The following is a 24923-nucleotide window of genomic DNA, read 5'->3' on the forward strand; positions in this document are numbered from 1 at the left end:
ATTCGTCCACTAGATAATAACATTTCGATGTAGTTTGGTATTCAAAATCATAAATGCATATCTTCTTACGCTTGCTTGGAACTTTGCATATAACAACAAACCTTGGTCTTTTTTTCCTGAAAGCCAGAGTTCTTAAATGAAAATATGAGTTTAGAATGGTTTATAGATCCTCATCTCTTTGGTCTGGAATTAAGCAGTTTAATTCTACTATACTTGATTATACTTCTTGGCCTGTTGGTACAAGTACTTTTATTAATTTCTAGAATGATAAATGGTGTTCTTCTACTTCTTTAGCAAATATGGCATGGTTTAATTGTTTAAAGCGGGTTTTCGCAAACTTTTAAAACAAGAATGAAATTATCACAAGAAACAATTGATAAGAAATTCAGTTTGCCAAAACAACAATAAAAAACAGCAGTACCAGAAAAACAATCGGTTGTTTATACCAGCAAACAACAAACAAAACTGAAATTAAAGATTTAGGGATATAGAGATTGCACACAAATGTTTATACTGGTTCACTCCAAACCCAGAGCTACATCCAGTCTTCTCAGAAACTCTGAGGAAATCCACTAAGCAATCACACTTTGATCACTTACACCACAACCAAGAAAGTGACCTTGAACACCTCAAGACACACACTCTTCTTGGCCAACACACCAACACTAAGATTGCTGATCTTGATACCCTCAAGAACACACAACCAATCTTAGCAAATACAGAAACGAAACTTGTTTCACAGAGTACAAGGATTACACTTGTTACAGAAGATAATCTGAAATCAATACAAGCAGAATCCTATTCCACAAACTTTGATCAATCACAAACTTTCAGCAATCTCAGCTCTTTGAAAAACTCAAAAACTCTTAGTAAAAAACTTATCAAAGATCAATTCTCAAATTTGTTTTTCTGAATTTATTCAAAGATGTAGTTTGTTATCAAATCTTAACAAACTCTTAAATTGCATTAAAAGATTGGTCAAGGCATTTAATGACTAGAGCGTAAGCATTTAAAACATTTAAAGCTCAGTCAAAGATAAAACAGTTTTTCTGTTATGGTCCCAAAACAAACAATCGGTTGTTTCCTCGAATCAATCAGTTGTTTTGGTTTTAACAGCTTAACCATTTGAAAAACAGTTTTCAAAACTTTTATCAAAACATCTAAGTATAAACAATCGGTTGTTTCGACAAAACAATCGGTTGTTTTAACTTAGTTTGAAAACATTTTACTTTCACAAAGATTGAGAATGCCTATGCTTTAGATTCGATCAAGGGGTGGATTACAACACTCAAACTACCCCAGAACTAGACTAAACCAGCACAGCAACAACAAGCACAACCAAGGCTTCAACAACCTTAAAAGGGTTTGGATTCTTCAAAGCTTGAACACCACTTGGTTCAATATAATGATATGTTGGATTTCAACGTGATTAAGTTTTTTTATATTAGTACTCGTAGTGGTAAAGTTTCTCGTCCTCTTCCTGTTAGGTGGGAGTTTCCTTCACTAGGCTGAGTTAAAATTAACACTGATGGGGCTGCTAGGGGGTATCCTGATTTTACTATTTGTGGAGGTATTTTCCGTGGGAGTATGGGGGAGTTTATTGGTGCTTTCTCTGTGTTTCTTGAAGTTCAAACTATTATGGTTGCTGAGTTTTATGCAGCTATACATGATATGAATGAAGCTCAAAAGATGGGATTTACTAATGTTTGGCTTGAATGTGATTATGCTTTGGTTTGTGTTGCGTTTAGTGCTAGGACTAATGTTCTGTGGATGCTTCGTAATCAATGAAATACTTGTCTTAATTACTGTGGGAAAATCAGATTGAGAGTTACTCATATTTTTCGTGAAGGAAATACATGTGCTGATAAGTTGGCTAATTTATGATTTATTCATAGAGAATCATTTCATTGGTATAATAGGCTTCCATTTAGTCTATTCTTAGAATTCTTTATGAATGGGTATAGTTTACCTATGTATCGTTTTTGTTAGCATGAGTTTTAGTCTAATCTCCCACATTTTTGTATTTTTTTTAATAACATATTTTTTTTTCATGTGATGACATATGATTGTTATTGTTTGAGGTGTCAGTATAGCTGAGATGAGTGATGTCTAACGTGAAAACTTTTATAAAAAAATTGATAAAAATATTTAAATATTTATAATTATAAATATTTAATAAAAAATTTCGTGTTTTTTTTATTTAGAGTAAAAACTTTCCTTTCTTTGTAAAAAACAAACGGTCCATTAATCTTGACGGGTGGGTCCAAGTACGGAAAAAAAATGTCTCTTCACTGACATAAGCTTTGGTCTGGTCCTTATCTAGTGTATTTATTTTTTCTCTTTCTTTTCTTTTTATGTTATCTATCTCCTAAATCCCAATGCTCTGTGAGAAAATTAAAAAAAAAGTCAATAAATTACAAAAACTTAGAATCAATAATCTTTGTGTTTTAATCACCTCAGTTCTGCAAATAATAATTTTCTTTCTATGTTGTTTTAGAATTTTTAAGAACAGATATATTTCTTTTATCTATATTTTTTTATGTATCTTCTATATTTTAAATATTTCTTTATAAATAGTTATAATATATTTATGTATATTTTTTTAATATATAAATTTCAGTATAATATTTTGATTTTTTTTTTAATAATATTTTTCTAATATAATGAGTTATTATTTGATGAGATATCAAGTTGTATAATAAGTTGTATAATGATACCTAATATGAAAGTTTTTATATAAAAAAAATAATTAAAATAAAGATAAACTTAAAATAAAATAAAAAGTACAACTACTTTATACTATAATGAAGAAATTTGATTGTATTTAAACAAAAGAAAAGTATGCATCCCTATGCATAGATGTTACTGTCAACACACTCTCATTTAGCATAATTTTATAAAGTTTACATAACATTTTTCTCACACGAGTTTCACTTGGCATAAAGACAAACTCATCACTTGTATCATAAAGACAAACTGAGAGTTTTTCAAAAATCATTATCAAATAGAAGTTTTGGCATCTTATTTAAAACTCTAACAATGGCATAGTCCTAGGTATGCATCTTATTTAGGACTCTAACAATAGCATAGTCCTAGGTAAAGATCTTATTTAGGACTCTAACAATAGCATAGCATAATTAAAGCATAGTTTTCACAGACACTATTCAGAGGCTTTGATAAAGCTCCAATGGAAGACGTGGTTGGAGCATAACTCGAAGTGGTTGTTCCTTGGGCAAAGCCACTCCTAACCCTTCAGTCATATCAACCTCAGCACCATCTTTTAAGCAAATATGAAACCCTTGAAGCAACCGAGCCAAGGTCAAGTGAGTCACTTGTAGCCCAAATGCCATGCCAGGGCATGACCTTCTTCCAAAGCTAAATGGAATCAACTCAAAGTCCTGACTCATAAAATCAATGTCTCTATGACTGCTCAGGAACCTCTCTGGCTGAAACTCATTGGGGTTAGCCCATACTTCTGGGTCCCTTTGCAAGTTCCATAAGTTTATAAGCAAACGTGTCCCCTTTGGGACATGGTACCCTACCAGAGAGCAATCTTCCATGACCTCCCTGATTCCTGTTAAGGGTGCTGGTGGATATAAACGAAGGGTCTCTTTGATAATGGCATGGAGATAATTGAGATTTTTAATGTCAGATTCTTCAACCCATCTTTCTTTTCCTACGTGGGTGTCCAATTCTTGTAGGGCCACCTTCAGAACCTTTGGATGGTTTAGGAGCAATGACAGTGCCCATGTTAGTGTCATAGCTGTGCTTCCTGAACCAGTAAGGATAAGAAGCTGCACCAAAAACTTTGTCAGATTCCAAGCCTTTTTTATCATTCTAAAAACATTATAGAAATTTCAGAAAAATTAAAAAACACACACGTACCATTGCTGTTGCTTTGATAACAGTCTCTTTCTTATAGCCACAAATCTCTTCTTGCTCTTCGAACGTTGAGATCATAACATCCATGAAGTCCCTTTCACATTTCCCATCTCTTACTCTATCTCTCAAATGTTCTTCCATCCATTTCTGCAGAATGAGGTCAGTTTGCTTAGCTGTTCTTTTCATGAAACTCACGTACCCTTGGAAATCAAACCAGCTAAGAGATGGAATTGCATCAGCCACCACAAAAACACCAAACAAATACGTGGAATCTCTTATGGACTTCCTCAGCTTCCATGCCTCATTATCTTCTTGGTTAACCGTGTCCCCTCCAAATCTCTTCCCAGCGATCATCCTCACAATTATATTGAAGGTGGTGTGCTCCAATAGATTGCTTATAGCCACTTCAGTTGAGCCCTTCACGTTCTTTGGGGACGACATTGATGAGTACAAGTCCTTCACAAGAGAGAATGTTTCAGTGTCTCTCACGTGCTTCAGCTTCTCAAGCCTGTAGCTTGATAAAATCTCAAGAACAGCCATTTTTCTAATCTCACGCCAGTAGTTTCCGTAAGGGGCAAGGCCAAATATTGCATTGTTGTAACCCATGAGTCTCCCTCCAGTAGTGTTTGGCCTTGAGGCAAAAACTCTGTCGTTTGTTGTGAGGCACTCCTTGGCAATTTCCCTGCTGTTCACCACTATGGTGGGGTGGCAACCCAGTTTGACACAGAAGATTGGACCATATTTCTCAGCCATGGCTGAAAAGGTCCTGAAATAGGGTATTCTGGCATTGAGAAGATGGAGGTGCCCTATGAAAGGTAAAGCACCATAAGGTTCTGGTATTTTGGTACCCTTTTTTCGTTTAGTAGATTCATTGGGAGATGTAAAGAACCTAAACACTTTGTATGCAATTAACAAAGCTAAGATTCCTGCAACAACAGAAGCTTGGACATAGGAAGATGGATCCATTGTTGGAGGATTAATTGTGTACACACTAATTGGACATTTATTTATAGGATCTGAATTCTCTTGCATTATTGAATGAATGACATGATTTTTTTGTTTTTTTATGAACGTGGTCTAGAATCTTAAAAATTTATCTACCTTCTTGTGGACACGAATTTCTGTTTAACAAAGCGCTTGTTTAAAGCATGAGAATATTTTGAAATATTTTTATAAAAGCCAGGAAATGATATAGTAACAGATTACAATAATTACAAGAGAATGATTGAAAAGGAATCAAATTTAGAAACCATAAATAGTTAGGTATTATATTTACTAAAATTAGATATTATTTTAAATACTAAAATTATTGATATATAAAGTAGTTTTTATTATTAATAAAAATTTATAAAATAATTTATATATTTGTATCTAATTTAGCTATCAAATTTTAGTTACTATGTTTTATGTTTTAAATTAGATGTTATTTTAGATACTAAAATTATTGATATATAAAATTATTTCTATTATTAATAAAAATTTATAAATTTTTTATAAATTAGTATCTAAATTAGTTATCAAAATTTTAGTTATTAATGTTTTAGATTTTAAATTAGTCTCTAAAGATTAATGAAGACTAATTTAAAATATAAAGTAGTTAATAGTTAAAATCTTGATAATGTTAGATATTAATTTAAATTTTTTATTAATTATAGAAACTACTTTAAATAACTATAATTTTTTAATTTATAAAATAATTTCTAATTTAATAAATTTTAATTAATTATTTTGATTTTTAAAATTAGTTAGTGATATAAATTTATAGAGTGAATATATAAGTTAAAAAAGTTCGAGAAATCCGACACGAATGAATTATAAATTCATACAAGAAAATCAAGCCTATTTTTAGATGAAAAAACCCATCGTTGGAAAGGGGAAAATTTAATAAAGGTGACAAACCAAATTTTTCTAAGGAAACTAGTTATTAAGTTGGTGGAATTTTTATACCAATAATATAGTTATACAAAAATATAATTTATTTTATCTAATACAATTATTAAAAGGTAATTTAATGTCTCATTTGAGATAAATGCAACTTATTAAAAGGACTAATATATAAATAATTAAAAACTAAATTGTAAATGAGTTGAAGAAGAATATTTTCTAAAATTAACTATAATGGGAATACTAATTGTAAGAGCTTAATTTTTAGTAATGTGAAAAGTCCCCTCTCTGACATGAATTTTTTTTTTCAACCCTTATATGAATGATGAGGGAGAAGAAGAAGGAAGAAAAACAAAATAACATTATTTCTTCATTTCTAAAACAATTTAAAACACACCAAAGGTTTCGTACAATAGATAGGTATTGTTGTAGCTAGTGAAAATTAAATGTATCCAACATCTTGTTAGTTTTCTATAATTGAGAGTAGTGGAAAATGAAAATTTGCATAATATATCAGACCATGTATTATGAAATTTATGATTCTCAATAAATAAATATTTTCTCTCAATATTTTACAAACATAAGTTATAAAATTTGAGGATTTTTAAAGGAATGTACTGCTTATTTGAGATAGTGTTTTTGTTTATATTTCTGAGAGAAAACCTTCATTTTTACAAATAAATAAAATCTCGTACGGTTTGAATTTTATAAAGTTTATCATTTACCTTACATTTGACTCTTTACAAAAGAAATAGTTTCATCAAACCATATTGTTGTTGGAAATCAATAAAATTTAATGAAATAAATGATTGTAACACTAGTGAATCAAAATTATGAGAAGATATTGCAGGCTAAAATTACAAATAAAGTTGGGATAGGTATGAGTTTTACTATCGATATCTTCATTATAAAGTAAAAATTTATCTTCATCTCTATTCTCATATTCAATAGATATGAAGTTTTAGTCTCATCCTTATTCTTATTGGTTAACGGGTATAGTAGTATTCACACTCACACTCGTACATGTCCTTATACTATTTTAAATATTAATTACATATTTTTTACAAAAGAATAAAAAAATATGAAGTTATCAATGCTTTAATGTCAAAAGAATAAATATTTTATTTTCTTACAAGTCAAATATTAAGAAAAATGTGTAAATATGATATCATAGTACCAAGTAATAATTGGATAAAGGTCAATAATTATAGAAAGGAGTAAAAATGATCAAATGTGTTGATTAGATGAAATTGATGATTTCATTTCTAAAATGTAATACATATCATTTTAATAAAACTAAACAAAGAAAAAAAAATGTGTAATCAAGGTTATGATGAGAGAAAAATACCTTGAACATATGAGTAAACTTCAAATGATTCAAATCATTAAGAGAGAATGATTTTTTAAAGGAAATAATGGTTCTTCAAATGAAACAAAACCAAAAATTAAGGAGAACAAAGAAGATAAGTTTCTTATGTTACTAGTGTTGAACTTGAAGAGTAATGTCATGTCTCAAGAGAAGTTATTTTGTTGATAATGTTTAAAGATTCTGATCTTAAAGATGTATTGTGTTATAACTTTCATTGCATGTGTTTGAGAATCTTATACACAAGATATTCATCACAAGAGTTTTAGTATAATACACAATAATCTTAAAATTAACCAACAAAAAATTGTTTTTAAAATAGTTAAAACATGTAAAAAAAAGTTTTAAGTTTGTTTTAATCAATTAAAGTCTCACATAAATATGAGTAAATTATTCTTTATATATTTCAGAACATGATAATAAATTATTCACACTTTGTTAACTAAATAAAAAAAAACAAAAAAAAAATTGTTTTTAACTATTCGTCGAAAATAATTGATTATCGTCTTTAATAATCCATTAACATTATTTATAGGTTCTTTTCTAAAATAAATAAAAAGTGGAAATAGTCAATTAACACGTGCATTAACCAATTAAATTAGAAAACGTTTTAAATTATTTTCAAATTTTACTGAGACTAATCGATTACCAACTTCAGATAATGGATTAAATGCATATGAATAAGTTTTAATCAACATTTTCTAAACTCTATACTTTTATTTAAGATCTTTATGAGCTATTTTCATTTGTTAAAAGAGTGCTTTCAGTAGTATTCAAAGAAATCTTTCAAAAGGTTGTGTTGTGCAACTGAAGTCTCTTGTGCTACTTCTGTTGTGTTGTTTTCTAGTAACATTTTTCTTTCCTAAGTTGTTAGAGTGTTTCTAGTTTATATCCTTTTTAGTTTTCAAGAGTTGATTTGGTTAGTTCCCTCTTAGTTTGATCCAAAGGTAGGACATATCCTCTTGATTGTATTTAGCAGTTGATCTTATGTTATTGTCTTATGTATATTTCTTTTGTGCTTAGTGCTTATATAAAACATATAACGATAATGAACTTCATTTATTCTAAGATTAAATATTTGATACTAGATGTAGATGTAGGGTCAGTCATCTTCTACCTTAACAAAATTGGTCCATTTCAACTGTATGTACTCCACTAGTTAAATTAGGCATACAATTAATATCAAAATTTAAATTAACATCTGATCTCTTCATCGTGATCAGTTTTTTAGATCCAATAGTTAAGTCTAATCCCATGTTTTTAATGGTGAATTTTCACAATTCTATCCTTCAAAATCTGTACACGGTTGCATTTAAGGCATTAACATATTATCCTCCATTAAATCTAAACAAAAAAGCCATAAAAATCCTAAATAAACATGAGGAATGGTTCTTTTCGTTTGGTCTTGCAGCTAATGCATCATTTATTGCACACAAAAAGTGAGAGAGCTTATGTTGTGGAAACGGTTAGAATGGATGACTTTAAACTAGAGGGGGGGGGGGGGGGATTGTTTAAAGAGGGTTTTCGTAAACTTTTAAGTCAAGAAAGAAATTCTCTCAAGAAACAATTGATAAGGAATCCAGTTTGCAAAAACACCAAGCAAAAACAACAGTACCAGAAAAACAATCGGTTGTTTCGCAAAAACAATCTGTTGTTTATACCAGCAAACAAATATCAAAACTGAATTTAAAGAGATTAAGGATAGAGAGATTGCACACAGATGTTTATACTGGTTCACTCTAAACCCAGAGCTACATCCAGTCTTCTCAGAAACCACTGAGGAAATCCACTAAGCAACCACACCTTGATTAGTTACACCACAACCAAGAAAGTGACATTGATCCCCTCAAGACACACACTTCTCTTGGCCAACACACCAACACTAAGATTGTTGATCTTGATCCCCTCAAGAACACACAACAAATCTCAGCAAACACACAAACGAAACTTTTTCAACAGAGTACAAGGATTATACTTGTTACAGAAGATAATCTGAAATCAATACAAGCAGAATCCTATTCCACACACTTTGATCAATCACAAACTCTAAGCAATCTCAGCTCTTTGAAAAACTCAGAATCTGTATTCAAAAACTTGTTTCTCAATTCTGTTTTTCTGAATTTATTCAAAGATGTTGTTTGTTATCAAATCTTAACAAACTCTTAAATTGCATTTAAAGATTGGTCAAAGCATTTAAAGACTGCAGCGTAAGCAGTTAAATCATTTAAAGCTTAGTCAAAGATAAAACAGTTTTTCTGTTATGGTACCAAAACAAACCATCGGTTGTTTCCTCGAATCAATCGGTTGTTTTGGTTTTAACAGCTCAACCATTTGAAAAACAGTTTTCAATCTTTTCTAAAAACATCTAAGTATAAGCAATCAGTTGTTTCGACAAAACAATCGGTTGTTTTTAACTTAGTTTGAAAAACATTTTTGTTTCAAAAAGATTGAGAATGCCTATGCTTTGGATTCAATCAAGAGGTGGATTACATACACAATCTACCCCAGATCCTAACTAAAACAGCACAGTAACAGCAAGCACAGCCAAGGCTTCAACATCCTTCAAAAGATTTGGATTCTTCAAAGCTTGAACACCACTTGGTTCAACAGAAACTAGTGCAAAAGACTAGTGATTTTGAATTGACTTAGGCTATTTTGTCATATTATAAGCCTATAATTAAATTTAATATTTCAAAAGTTTACTACTTAGTAAGTTAAAAATTTATTTAAACTATGGAGCAACATATTTTGTGTTTATACGTTTCACAATATATGTAAATTATAGGTAAAAGTCAATTCTAAGTTTTCTCTCAACCATCACATTAAGTGATGGAACATAGGTCCTCACATTAATGGAATAGAAAGTTGAGTAACCAATTAAATCAATAATTCTAAATTCATTATTATCACATAAATTTCCATTGAGAAAAAGATAAATTTAAGAATATTTTATGCTTCATTTTTATATTGTAGTATTGATTCAATGCAATAAAGCAGGTAAGAATCTTGAGCTTAAGAATCTCACCCATTTTACCCAGTATTAATATTTAAAACAATTTAAATAGAACTAAGCAACATGTTCAACTATTTCTCTTTACATATGTTCTAGCAAAGTTAAAATCCAACCTTATTTATGATAAAAAAAAATGAAAAACCACACATACTAATCATAAATACAAAATAAATTAATAATAAATGTCTTTTATTCAAACCCTAGATTTAAAAGAAAAGTTTGTTTCAAATAAATAGAAAGCTCTAATGGAAGCAATTTAAACTTATTATTTTATTGTTAAATTTATTAAAAACAAAATTTGCCTACTAGTTTATCTAGATTTTAGTTTCATTATCTAAACTTCATGTTATTGAAACTCTTCCAATTTTACTAGTGGATGTTTTAATTAAATATAATTATCTCTTTGATATTAATATTTTTTAATGGTTTGTGTAAATTGAATTTGATGGTTGCTATTTTTATTGTTCATCGTATTATTGGCTATAAATATGATTTAATGAATGAACAATATTTTTTTTCCGGTGACACAAACTTTTTAAGTCACATTTTTAGTAAAAGTAGAGAAATTGATAAGGAATGAATTTTTTCCACATTTAAATTTTATTGATATAAATATTAGAGTAAATTGCAATAAAAAAAACATGATATATTTTTTCCCACTGAAGGATGGAAAAACAAGTTTGATTAATTGACTTTGTCTCAACGAAACTGCCGAAAGTTGTTTTTTTTTTTTTTTTATCGGCAATAACAAATAAATAAATTAGAACCACTTCAGGGATGATTCAACCCTTATACACATTACACAAAACCAATTCCAGTTGCATACCACCAAAACCAACAAAACAATCCCTGTCCATATATAAACTAAAAAAAAAACTTTAGTAAACTAACCTCATACACTCCATTGGTTCCAAACACCAATCAGAATAGGAGAAGGAAACTGACCGGGAATTTGTAGCCACCCAGGACCACACCTTTACTTGTACCAATGCAAAAACTTCAGATACATCCGCCACTCCTCCTTTGAAAATTAAGCGATTCCTGTGGCTCCAAATTTCACTAACCACCCCTACCCAGATTGTGTTCCAAACTACCAGACTCGTCTCAGAAGAAAAGCTCAGCCTAAACTGATCAAAGTTCAACTTCGGCTCAATGTGAGACACAAACAGAATCCCAAGCCATCTATAGCATAAACACCAAACTCGCCAAGCAAAACTGCATCCAAAGAACAAGTGACTACCAGACTCTTCCTCTTTCCCGCAAAAAATGCACCACAGACTTTCTAACTGCACCCCTCTTCTACTAAGATTAACCCTAGTAGCAAGCTTGTTTTCCAACACCCTCCAAGCCAAAAGCCCTGCTGAAGGAATTGCCTTGGACCCCCATAACTTACAGAAAACCGGCGAAGAAACCACCTCATTGTCCTTCCTAATAAGGTTATACGCAGAGCTGACTGTAAAAAATTGGAGACCCCCAACCTTCCAAATCCATTTATCAAAGTGGCTTGACCGGGTTGCATCAATTGTTTAAATTGGTTGAAAATTTGTCTACCAAAAAATTAGAAAAAACAAAAATAATAATATTTATTTCATAAAATATTCAAATGAATTTTTTTGATTAAATAAAGTAGAATATTGAAGTAATTTAGTTTAAATTTCATTTGAATATTATTCTTTTATCAGTAAGAGAAATTAAATTTATAAAATAAACTAAGAATATAGTTAATATATGCACTACAACAAAATCATGAAATAGAAACCATTGTTTAGAGACCAAAATAATTAGTTGGAATAGTAACTAAATTAGAGACCATTTTAGAAATTAAAAAAAAATGGTTTCTAAATTAGTTTATATTATTGTTAAATAGTTTCTAAATTGGTATCTAATTAACAACTAAGATTTTTGCTACCAAATTTAGAAACTAAATAATGGGTAGTTAAAACATTGGTTGCTAATTAGATACCAATTTACAAACTATTTAATAATAATAGAAACTAATTTTAGAAACCAATTTTTTTTTTTAGTTTCTGAAATGGTCTCTAATTTAGTTACTATTACAACTAATTATTTTGGTCTCTAAAAATTGGTTTCTATTTCATGATTTTCTTGTAGTGATGTTTTGATTTTTTTTTTAAACTAAATTCTTAAAATTGTACAGCAAGAACTTTAAACTTAAGGTTTTAATATAATTAGTATAATAATTAATTACTTTTTATCTTTAAAATTAATTTTTGTTTAATAATTTTATTTAGTGTAAAAACAGTTTAACATCTACTAAACTCAAAGTAAATGGTAAATGATTGCTCCAAGAAAGAGTTCAATACAAATAAGAACCTAACTTTTTTAAGAAAATAAAAAATGGTATGAAAAGAACAAGATAATGTCGACACAATCCTAGACATGTCCTATGCCCTTGTCGTTGAAAAAAATTGTTACAACAACCTATAATTTAGCTTGGTTTGTGAACTACAAAAATGTTGCAATAAATGTATTCTATTTAGATGTGAATTTCATGTAAATAACTATTTGGATATTTGTTTTTATAAACAAACGTAAAAAAAACAAAATAAATCCATTTATAAATTAAAATTAATGTATAAATAAATTAATTTATAGAAGTTATTTTTTATCAACTTTTTCAAAATTTTAACTTTAACTCATACATGAGATAATTTGTTTATGAAAAATATAAATTGTTTTTTCTTATTTTTTATAAATACTTACAAATAAGTTTTCTAGAAGAAGTTGGTTTGATTTTGTTTTGATATGAGTCTAACCATATTAATTTTGACTTTTCCTTTTAAAAGTCTTTTCAAACTTAAACCTTATAAGTAAGTTATCTTAATCATGACTTATTTGATGCTATTTTAGGGCGCATTTGGCAAACTAAATTTGAAGTTCTAATTTTTATCTTAAAATACGTTTGGTTGTAAATTTTACAGTTAACAAAAGTTAAAAGTTTCAATTTTCTTACCTGGTTTCTGTTTCTTCTTTTTCACGTTTTTCTGCTCATCACTCTCAATGAAGCTTTCCTTTGAGTTGTCACGGGTTTTTTCCTCTGCTTTTGTTTTTTTCAGAAATAGTGACTATGTGCTTTTACACAAATACCCTTAATATGATGAGTCACCATCTTCTAGATGGTATAAGAGAAGTGCTATGCTCCTCTGATAATTTTTACTTGGTCTTTTGTTTTTTTATTTTTTTTATATTTTTCTTGGTCTTTATCGTTTCTTGATTTTTTTTTAAATCAATAGAGTTCTTATTATCAGAAACCATTACACTAAGTTTAAATTTTATAGTCCATTATTTACATTTTGGAGAAAATGTAGGATTGATTCTGATTTCTTCACCCCTTAATGAAATTAACTGTCATATTTGGAACATAATTATGAAGATAGTTCTTTTGATCAAGAACGATTCTACTTTTGAGACTTGTAAAAGATGTAATGTAATGATTTTTCATGGATTACAAAGATTAGAACATCTCAACAATTTGAGATTGTTGGCTATAAGTTGTTAAAAGTTTTTGGAAAGATTTGTAAGAAAGATTTTTAAAGGGAGGTTAGTTTTGGATCTATATTTACTTCAAAATGTTCGTTCTATCAAATAGGGAGAAAGAAACACTACTACAAGAAAATAATGAAATAGAAACCAATTTTAGAGACAAAAATAATTAGTTGTTATAGTAACTAAATTAGAGACCATTTTAGAAACTAAAAAAAATGGTTTCTAAATTAGTTTTTATTATTGTTAAATGGTTTCTAAATTAGTATCTAATTAGCAATCAAGGTTTTAACTACCAAATAAAATTAGTTTCTATTTCATGTTTTTCTTGTAATGAAACGTCATACCACTACAATAGAAACCTCTTTTTTCATCGACCAAAATGGACACAAATCAAAGAAAATTGAAGAAAAAGCGTTGGTTATGCAACAACCAAGAAGCCAACGAGAAAAGTGTGGAAACAAAGTCAATTTGCATTGGCCAGCAAGAGCGACAAAAATTGCATTGGCCAGACAAAAATTGCATGGGCCAAACCGATGTGACGCAGATGGAAGTATCATCGGCCTAGCCGACCTAAGCGGGGATGAAATATCATTGGCCAGGCCGACGAAGATGTATAAAAAAAAGTGAAATCTGAATTTGAGTCGGCCCAACCGATGTGTAATTGGACAAAAAACAAAAAAACTTGTGTGGGTCTGACCCACACAAAAATGGAAGCTACAAAAAAAATAAAGATTAATAATGATTTGTGTGGACTTAGTCGACACATAAAAACTGAAAAAATGCAGTTTATTTTTATTGTTCTATTCGTTTTCACCTGTAAAAACTTTTAGAAAAAACATACAAATTATAAAAATCATCCAAATCATTCAAATATTTAGATAATTTTAAGTCAGACTGAATATTAATACATAAAATACAACTTAGCAATTAAAATAAATCAAAAAATAAAATTGTAAATTAGAAATTAACCAAGATTACTAGAACTTGAAATAGACCATAATAAAATTATATAAAAACGTACTACAAATAAAAATATGAAATGCGTCCCTTGAAGTAGAAGTAGCACTGATGTGATTCATAAAAACCTGTAAAAAAAATACAAGTAATGTGAATAACTTGATGTGAGTTGATTTTTAGATGTTTTCATTTATGGTGGCTTGTTGAGATTTTAACAATTAATGGTGAGGACTTAAGGAAGATTTCCACTGGACACGAACTTAACCAAGTGTTTAAGTAAGTGTGAAAGTTTACTTCACAGAGGCAAAGATGAAAAACAAGATATGATGAGGATGAGATGCGCAATTGCGGAATTGAAAAAATGGGCACAAGGTAACATCAATGGTGGTCATGACCTCCCAAATGATGCACCATACTCATGATTATTAGTGAAACCCAAGAGCAACAAAGAAGAGAAACTAAGAGACAAACAAATAAAAATGGAATGGAGAAATGAAAGGAAAAATGGAATGAGAAAACTTATGATGGTGGGTGAGAAATGTCATGCCACTTGGAGGGTGATGTGCTTCAAGATGAGTGTGTTGGTCGCCGCCACTTGAGAGTTTCCCAATCAATCAAGATAAGACCTCAAACCTAAGAGGACATAAGCTTCACTAAGAGCTCACACAATTTGTGCAGAGTTTCTTTACTTCATTCAAATTTAACTTGTAAAATACAATGGGTAAACCTCATATTTATAGGTGAAGGAGCCTTGGAAAACAATCAAGAGGGGTAAGATGGAAAAAAGGGAAAAAAAATGGGAATCCTTAGGGTTTGACTAAGTCAAACCCGCACCCTAGGCTTGTCCTTCTAGAAACTAAGTCAAATTGCCTTCATAAAGGGTTAGGAACAAGCTAAAATGATACCTACACCCCCTATTATGCTAAAGGTACCTTATTCTAGCCTATCTTTGTTATTTGGACACCTAAAGTGAGCCTAAATTATTTAAAAACATATTCTATTTTTTTAAGGACCAAAAGGAATAACTTATGGTATTCTGGTTTATAGTTTCTTCTTCTTTTGCTGATTCTTTCTCGAGGCTTGGTGAGCCTGACTTTGCATCTTGAGATGACTGACCCTTTTGGGAAGTGTTTGTTGTGTCCTTAGTTATTTGTCGGTTTGTACCATAAGTAGATGTGAATATCTAAAATATTTAGTACATAATAAAATTGTGAAATAATTAAACTTACAGTGTAGGATGCAAGGAAAGGGCTGGTCATCATGCTCTAAAACATATTGATAGTCAAATTGACTTGTACTAGTGGAAGCATTACCAATTTTTCCAATTGAATCAACAACTCTTTACTTTGTTTTATTTACAATTCTTGCAATCATACACAATAAACATCCTACAAACTTTTACTTATTGTTTTCTATTTAGTGAATATTATACTTGATAATTTAACTGTTCCTTATGGGTTCGATATCAGTTCTTAGGGAAAAATTCTTACTCTTGACACAATACACTTGGTGTAAAGTAGTCATCATGAAGAAGAACCACACTTACGGAGCCTACAAGATCTATATGACTCAACTGATGAAGTTCATTTGATTTACTTATTAGCATACTTAGAGAACATTGTATTTGAGGAATCATTAAAAGACAAGAATTGGAAGTTGTAATGGATGATGAGATAAAAGCAATTGAAAAAAATAAAATGCAAGACTTAGTAGAGTTGCCAAAAGGATTATAAACCCATAAGTGTAAAATGGGTATACAAGAAAAAGATGAATGTCCAAGGGGAGAATGAAAGCTACATCTAGTTGCAAAAGGTTACAAAAGAGGTGAAATATGTTACAATATCTTGGTATGTATCATACAATTTGGCTAAAAATTTACTACGTGAAAAGAGTCAACAACAACTCAACAATTGAATTAACAAATCAACAATTGAATTAACAAAGGATCCAGTTTATCATGAGAGGAATAAGCATATTGATAATCATTTTCATTTTATTAGGAAACATGTGAAGAATGGAGAGGTAAAAATAATGTATGTCACAAGTTATGATCAAGTAGCAGAAAACAAAACCTCTACCAAGAATTTTATTTGAAAACATGAAGGAGATGGTTGGGTTGAAGTAAATTGTATCTTATTTTTTTATATGGGTTTAAGTAACCATTTCTGCATACTATAAAAAAAAGTATTATCACTTATTTAATATTCAAGTACTAGTAGCTATTACCATTAAACTACATAAGTTTTTGGTATGAAAGGCCACATAACCCGAAGTACAATCTCATAGTAATATCTAGCATAAAACACTATTTTATTATTTTCCCATACTTTATTCAAAGGCTTTCATAAAGCATCAACGGAAGACGTGGTGCAAGCGTAAGTTGGAGTTCGTTTTCTTTAGGCAAAGCCACACCTAACCCTTCAGTCATATCAACTTCAGCACCATCCTTTGTGCTCATATCAAAGCCTTGAATCAAGCGAGCCAGGGTCAAATGCAGCACTTGCAGCCCAAAGGTCACTCCCGGGCACGACCTTCTTCCAAAGCTAAATGGAATTAGCTCGAAGTTCTGGCTCATAAAGTCAATGTCTCGATGAGTCGTGAGGAACCTTTCGGGGTTAAACTCATTAGGGTTGGACCATACTTCTGGGTCCCTTTGCAGCTCCCATAGGTTAATAAGCAAACGTGCTCCCTTTGGGACATGGTACCCTGCCACACAGCAATCCTCCATGGCTTCCCTGATTCCTGTTAAGGGTGCTGGTGGGTACAGACGAAGGGTCTCTTTGATGATGGCATGGAGATAATTGAGGTTTTTTATGTCAGATTCTTGGACCCATCTTTCTTTTCCTACGCTGTTGTCCAGTTCTTGTTGTGCAGCCTTTAGGACCCTTGGGTGGTTTAGGAGCAAGGAGAGTGCCCATGTTAGGGTTATGGCTGTGCTTCCAGAGCCAGTAAGGACAAGGAGCTGTAACAAAAGTTCATCAACATAAATAATCTCTCGTTTGAATAAAGAAACAAAATTATTTTAAGAGAACTCTAATTTTTTTTATAAAAGCTTTCATTATACAACTTAACATCTCAGCTAGACAGATACATTAAATAAGAACAATCATCTGTCATCACATGAAAAAACAAAATATGAGAGATTAAACCAAAACTCATGTTAACAAAAACGATATATAGTTAGACTATACCTATTCATAAAGAATTCTAAGAACAAGTTAGATGGAAACATATTATACTAATTAAATGATTTTGTATGAATAAATTCTAAATTATCCAATTTATCAGCACACGCATTCCCTTCACGAAAAATATGAATAACCCTAAACCTAATTTTTCCATAGTAATTAAGTTAAGTATTCCATCAATTTCGAAGTATCCGCAAAATATTAAAATTAATTTATAAAGTAAAATTTGTATTTATTTATATATTATAAAATTTTCTTTATATGTAGTTAATGCAAAATCTTTAATATTTTATCTTTTAATTGAGAAATACAATGAAATTATTATGTTAAAAAAATTATATTTTTTACAATACTATGTAAAGAGATATATAAATGTACAAATAAATTCATCAAAACCTATTTTTATTTTATTTTCTTAGTTTGAGGGAAGATCTCTTTATGAATCCACAAAACCCTTCTTTTTAACCAACCATTTGTCATTATTATATTTTCATTTACACTATGCATAGATTACAAGAATTAATATACTACAAACCTAGGAAAGTTTATAGAAGAAGACGAACCAGTCTTATTTATCCTAAAATTAATTATTTTTTTCTGAAAAAAAATGGTAGAGTTGTCTGTATTTTGGAGAATCCTCTAGATAAGTATAAATATTTACATATTGTTGACTAATATGTTTGTCAAACATCCACAATTAAACTTAAAAACATTTTTTTTAATATACTCGGGATTGTGTCTTAAAATTAATAGAAAGTGTTAAAAAAGATGTTAAAATTGAACTTTAGAAATTTATATTATAATCAATAACCAAAGTTGACGTGTGACCTATATTGTATGGTTGGATTTTGAACACAACTATCACTTCCAAGCCATCAAAAGTAAAAGGGAGGAAACAGGGGATTAGTACGGTCACGTGGGAGTTAAATTGTTCTATTTTTCATCCACCAAATAAAAAATATTAACTTGATATCCTCAAATAATAATATTTTATAATACTTATTTATTTTTTAATTTAAAATTCTAATATATATTATTATATTATTAAAATAACACTACAATATAATTATTAAATAAAAACTAATTTTAAAAAAAATAATTAATCACTATATTTATTAAATTAGATATTATTTTAAAAATTAAAATAATTATTGGTATTTAAAGTATTTTTTTTATCAAGATTAATAAAATGAATTAAAAGAACATCTAAGAAATGTTTCAAGCTATATATATAAGAGTTAGTTTAAAATCTCCATAACAAAATCCATTAAAAATCCAAAAAAAACTTTTAAAATGGTTTCTATTATAAATTAGTTTTTAAATTTATATTTAATTAAATTTCAATTTAAAAATTACTTTACATGTAATAATTTTGTAGTTTATAAAATAGCTAATTTTTTTTTTCAAAATTAATTAATATAGTAATTGATTGTTTTTATTTCCAAAATTAATTTGTATGTAATGATTTTAGAGCAATGAGAGTTGTGAAGTGTGAAGTGAATGTATTTTTTTTGAAGGAATTTTGTTTCTCTTGACAATTACTAGACCAATTATTGAGAATTAAAAGAAAACGTACCACTGATGTTGCTTTGATAACTATCTCCCTGTTATAGCCACAAAAATCTTCTTGCCCTTCGAAAGATGATAGCATCACATCCATGAAGTCCCTTTCACATCCACCATTCATGTTATCTCCTCTCGTCTTCACATGTTCTTCAAGCCACTTCTGAAGGATAAAGTCTAGTTTCTTAGCTGTTCTTTTCATGAAACTGAGATGTCCTTGAAAATCAAACCAACTCAGTGATGGAATTGCATCAGCCACCACAAAAATACCACACAGATACGTGGCATCTTTTATGGCTTTCCTCAGCTTCCACGCCTCATTATCTTCTTCATTAACTGTGTCCCCTCCAAATCTCTTTCCAGCTATCATCCTCACAATTATATTGAAGGTCATGTGCTCCAATAAATTGCTCATAGCCACTTCAGTTGAACCCTTCACGTTCTTTATCGATGATATTGATGAGTACAACTCCTTCACAAGTGACAATGTTTCACTGTCTCTCACATGCTTCAGCTTCTCAAGCCTGTAGCTTGAGAAAATCTCAAGAACTGCCATTTTTCTAATCTCACGCCAGTAATTTCCATAAGGGGCAAGGCCAAACACTGCATGGTTGTAACCCAGGATTCTCCCTGCAGAAGTGTTTGGCCTTGAGGCAAAAACTCTGTCATTTTTTGTGAGGCACTCCTTTGCAATTTCCCTGCTGTTCACCACTATGGTGGGGTGGCAACCCAGTTTGACACAGAAAATTGGACCATATTTCTCAGCCATGGCTGAAAAGGTCCTGAAATAGGGTATTCTAGCATTCAGCAGATGGAGGTGCCCTATGAAAGGTAAAGCAACACCAGGTTCGGGTACTTTTGTGCCCTTTTTAGGTTTAGTAGATCTATTCAGAGATCTAATGAACCTAAACACTTTGCATGCAATTAACAAAGCTAAGATTCCTGCAAAAGTTGGGACATAGGAAGCAGGATCCATGGGGATTGTTGAGTAGTTATGATACTTGCATATCTACTTATATATATATATATATATATATATATATATATCTACTCAGGTTTACACTAAATAGATTTTTAAAAATCTAATCTAAAACCAAATAATTCAATTTAAATCCATATTTTTTAAAAGAATTTATTTGAAATTTTACATATCTATATTTAAATAATTAAATTGGAATTAAATTTAAAATTCACAACCTTTTAAAATCATATTTAAATTAAAATAATTTAAAATTATTATACATTTTGTAAGAATAATTTTTAAAATGAAATTTGGTTAGAATATTTTATATTTCATTAAATATGCAAATGTGCAAGTAATTACTAGTTTGAAAATAATTATTTTATATGATTTAAATTGAAACATAACTATGTGTAATATTTTTTAGCACTTGCTTTTTTTATTAATTAAGGTTATATTTTTAATAATGTTTGATGGTTGAACACATTATAATAACTCAATTAATTATGCAGTAAATATATATATATATACGCGAAAAGGAAAATGTATTGAAAGTTGTTTGAGTGTGTAATTATAGCTTGAACAACATCCATTATTAAAACAATGAAAATTTTATTAACTTTTTCTTACTCAAGCTACAAATGTTATGGTATGTCACTTTATAGATAATTTATATAATTTAAGTGACACTATAACACTTAAGTGACGAGACTCGTTGTTCATCCTAAAAGATCTTTCATAGCCTCATCATAACACTAGTTTTCCATCATTTGAGGGACTAGGCATTGCTTAAGTTATAGAAGTTCTAGAATAAAGGAGATTAGTGTGGCAACTGACATGAATAAGGAAGAATATAAAATAGTTATAAGTAAATAAATGTTTTCAAAATAGCATAATATTTTGATAATTATAGAAATTAAGAATTTACTTTCTGCCCTAGGCAAGTGCATATAGGTCAATAAAAGTCAAAAGAAAGGTAAGGAACATGTAAAGGGATCATGGGAAGCATAGCCAAACACGAGAAACATATGTCCTCAAACTTTTTTCCTGGAGGAATTTTTAATTTTGTCCAACTACACTCCGAACCCTAGGTTAGATTTTTATTTGTTTAAGAAAATATTCAAATTTCATTTAGATTTAGCTTGGGTGGCATTGTTGGCTATTCGTAGCCAATGTAAACAACTTTTGACATTACAAAAACACGGTATATTGTGACGGTTATTTTTGTATAAAGTGGCGTTTATAACTGTCACAATATACACGTGTGGCGGTTTTTCAAACCGCCATAGTACTGGTCGTCACAAAGTTTAATGTGTCGGTTTCATGCTAGCCATCACAACCCCCGTCACTTTAACACTATGTTTAAAGTTGCGATTTTTATATGTAAATAGTATTAGTTATAACTATCGTAATTGAATTCATTAAAGAAGATTCTGACGTCATTATCTAGGATAATTTGTGACGTTTTTAACTGTCATAATTTTAATTCTAAATAAATAAAATTTAACCTCCAAATTTCATAATTTTTTTATAATCTAGTTTGTACAATTAAACTACACATAATATATGTTCATAATAATAATAAAAAAAAATACTAATAAAATGAAATAATGTATAAAAGTTATCGATATCCATTTAATTCATTGAAAGTTAAAGCACACATAATATTGTTTAGAAGTTGATACATAATTAAAAATTAAAACACAATTGTTTCAAAAGTTCATTCATCACTAATCAAGAAACTATTTATTAATAATATCAATAATAAAAACTAATTTAAATATCAATAATTTTTTTAGTTTCTAAAATAGTATATAATTTAGTTAATATAATAATTAATTATTTTGTTTCTAAAACTAGTTTATATTTAATGGTTTTCTTGTATTAATGCACTTTTTTTTCTAAAAATACATAAATAATTTTGAAAAATTGAGAATAGTGTGGTTACCTTAAATATTGTTTTTGTAAAAGAGTAAATTAGTATAAATCTTAGTGTTTCCTTCTTCATTGTCTCTTATATTATTATAATCCTTCTATCTTTAATATTTTTCAAAATTATAAGACACTAAAGTTAGCATATTTGATTTTCAAAAAACTAGACTTTTCTTAAAATAAAATCTTATTTAAAGAATTTGTTAACCTATTTAAAAATATTAGTAGTTCAATTTACTTGTAAAGTGAGGCTTTACTTCTAACATTCACTAATATATTATAATGGTAGTAAGTTGTGTCCAAAGACGTAAACTTATTATTCATATTTAGTTATTACTATTTTTATGTGTTTCCTTTATAATAAATAAAACACATTCATTGTCATCCGTATTAAGAAAATGTAATTATATTTGACACAAATATTTTTTTCCACTTTAACAACTAAATATATTATTATTTTATTTTAAAATTTTAAATAATTTTATTTTTATTAATTAAATATAATATTTTATCACTAATTTTCAAAATTAATTTCCCTTAAAAAATGGTTACATTTACCCTCTTAACATAATAAAAATATGATTATGAGGATCTCAAATGTTTTGCTTTTATTAAGGACCTGATACTTGACACTGAAAGCAGTAAACCAATACTTAATAAACAAATAAATTAATGTTTTAATTATTTTTAATTAAAAATATTATAATATTATTATAAACGGTTGTTGAAGAGTGTTATGTATTGTAGTGTGAACAAAACGTTGTCCTTTTATTAATGTACTATTTTAATACCTTTTAATATTACAATACTAAAAAAATATTATTAAATAAAAACTAATTTTAAAAATAAAAAATAATTTATTATTATATTAACTAAATTAAATATTATTTTATCATTAAAATGATCGAATTATACCTATAATGTTGTCGAGAAATATTACAAATTAATAATTAGAATTTGGAAGAGATTGTTTCAAATATAGACCACACAAACCACAATTCACAATCCAGAATCTAACCCTATCCACAATCTAACCCTATGTTGGAAGAATTTGTCCAACAACCAAGAATTTTGCATCACTCAATTAATGGACCCAAACAAAAGAGTGACAGAAAATCTGTGTCTATTACGTTCATAACATCACAACAAATTCTATTTCTTCATGTTCACATTTCGAAATCCAAAACGGTTGCAGATTCCTGGTAATTTATACATGAGATTCATCATAACTGTTACTACAAAACAAAATGACGAACGATATTTATTTTGGACAAATTAAATAGGTTCTAAAAGTATAAGCTTACCTATGTTAAAACATTTTAATCAAATAAAAAATTTAGAACTATAAACTTAACTAAAAGTATATTAAAACTCTTATGTTAAAATTCAATTAAACTATAATCAATAACTTGGTAGAGAATGAGAGGCCATCATAGGCCTCCCCGGGATTTTATGGGCAGAATCACATAACGTTTTTTTTTAAAAAATTTACTAAATAATTATGGTGAATATGATATGTTAAAAAAAAATTTAAAGATGGAGACTGAATGAAAAGTTCATTACTAGGAAACTAAATCGGTAGAGAAGGAGATTCAGTTTTGTGAGATTCTTCTATGTCAAGAATGCTATGCAGATGGCAAAGGAATTCAATACCATTTGGGAACGTCAAACTTTATGTTAACATTCCTAGAAGATATGAGAATCATAAAATTCAAACCAAAGTTCATCCTAGCGATTTTGAAAAGACTTATGATTTAGATATATGGGACTTCCTGTTCTATATGATGACTAGACTAGGGTTTGATGACAAATGGATTGGGTGGGTAAACGAATGTCTAGAATCATCATCGGTATTTGTACTAGTTAACAGAAGTGCAACCACAAAGTTCAAACCATCAAGGGGGTTAAGACAAGGAGATCCTATGGCACCCTTTTTCCTTCTCTTTGTTGTAGAGGGAATGACGAGATTAGTATGACAAGCGAAAAAATTAAATCTTTTGAGAGGGGTAAAGATAGGAAAGAATGAAGTAGAAATTAATTTCTTGCGGTTTGTAGATGACTCGTTATTCATTTGTAAAGCGAATTATGAAAGTATATTCACAATAAAATTCATTCTTAGATGTTTTTAATTAGCTTCAGGGTTAAGGGTGAATTTTCCCAAATCAATGATAGGAGGCTTAGGGGTAGACGAAGGCTCACTGGACAACTTCTCTCTCCTGTTCAATTGCTCTCAAGTGTCCCTTCCTTTCAAGTATTTAGGTTTATCGGTTGGTCGAAATCCTAGGAAACATCATTATTGCTTTGTTGCTTTTGGACAAGACTAGGAACAAGTTATCTAAGTGGAAATGAAGGAACCTCACTTTGGCTGGAAGATTATGTCTAATTAAACCTATACTTAGGGTTTTTCTCCTTTATTTCATATTCTTTTTAAGGCACATGTATTCGTATGTCAAGAAAACACTAAAATACATAGAAAAAATCTTTAGAGTTGGGGTGTGAGAGCTATATAATAGCCTGGATTAGTTGGGAGCAGTTGTGTAGATCAAAGGATGAAGGAGGCATGGTCATAGAGAACATAGGTCACTTTAATAAGGCCTTATTTGCTAAATGAAAGTGGAGATTGTTGGATGAAACTAATGAAAAATGGAAATATATCCTAATGTCTAAATA

The 24923-nt window shown here is 29.4% G+C and overlaps 2 protein-coding genes across 2 annotated transcripts; both read right to left on the reverse strand.

Annotated features, from left to right (window-relative positions):
- Window positions 1-2928: 2928 nt before the first annotated feature.
- Window positions 2929-4948, reverse strand: LOC137818961 (cytochrome P450 CYP82D47). The gene is made up of 2 exons (XM_068622630.2): window positions 3886-4948; window positions 2929-3794 (listed from the first exon to the last, which is right to left on the reverse strand). The coding sequence occupies exons 1-2, from the start codon at window positions 4912-4914 to the stop codon at window positions 3165-3167; spliced, it is 1659 nt and encodes a 552-aa protein (XP_068478731.1). The 5' UTR covers window positions 4915-4948; the 3' UTR covers window positions 2929-3164.
- An 11777-nt stretch (window positions 4949-16725) lies between these two features.
- On the reverse strand, window positions 16726-20385 carry LOC137818962 (cytochrome P450 CYP82D47). Its single transcript, XM_068622631.2, has 2 exons — window positions 19374-20385; window positions 16726-17571 (listed from the first exon to the last, which is right to left on the reverse strand). Exons 1-2 carry the CDS (start codon window positions 20334-20336, stop codon window positions 16942-16944), a joined length of 1593 nt encoding a protein of 530 aa, XP_068478732.1. The 5' UTR covers window positions 20337-20385; the 3' UTR covers window positions 16726-16941.
- Window positions 20386-24923: the final 4538 nt, after the last annotated feature.

The sequence above is a fragment of the Phaseolus vulgaris genome, chromosome 10, assembly GCF_051622355.1.
Source record: "Phaseolus vulgaris cultivar YP4 chromosome 10, ASM5162235v1, whole genome shotgun sequence".
In the NCBI taxonomy this organism is placed as follows: Eukaryota; Viridiplantae; Streptophyta; class Magnoliopsida; order Fabales; family Fabaceae; genus Phaseolus; species Phaseolus vulgaris.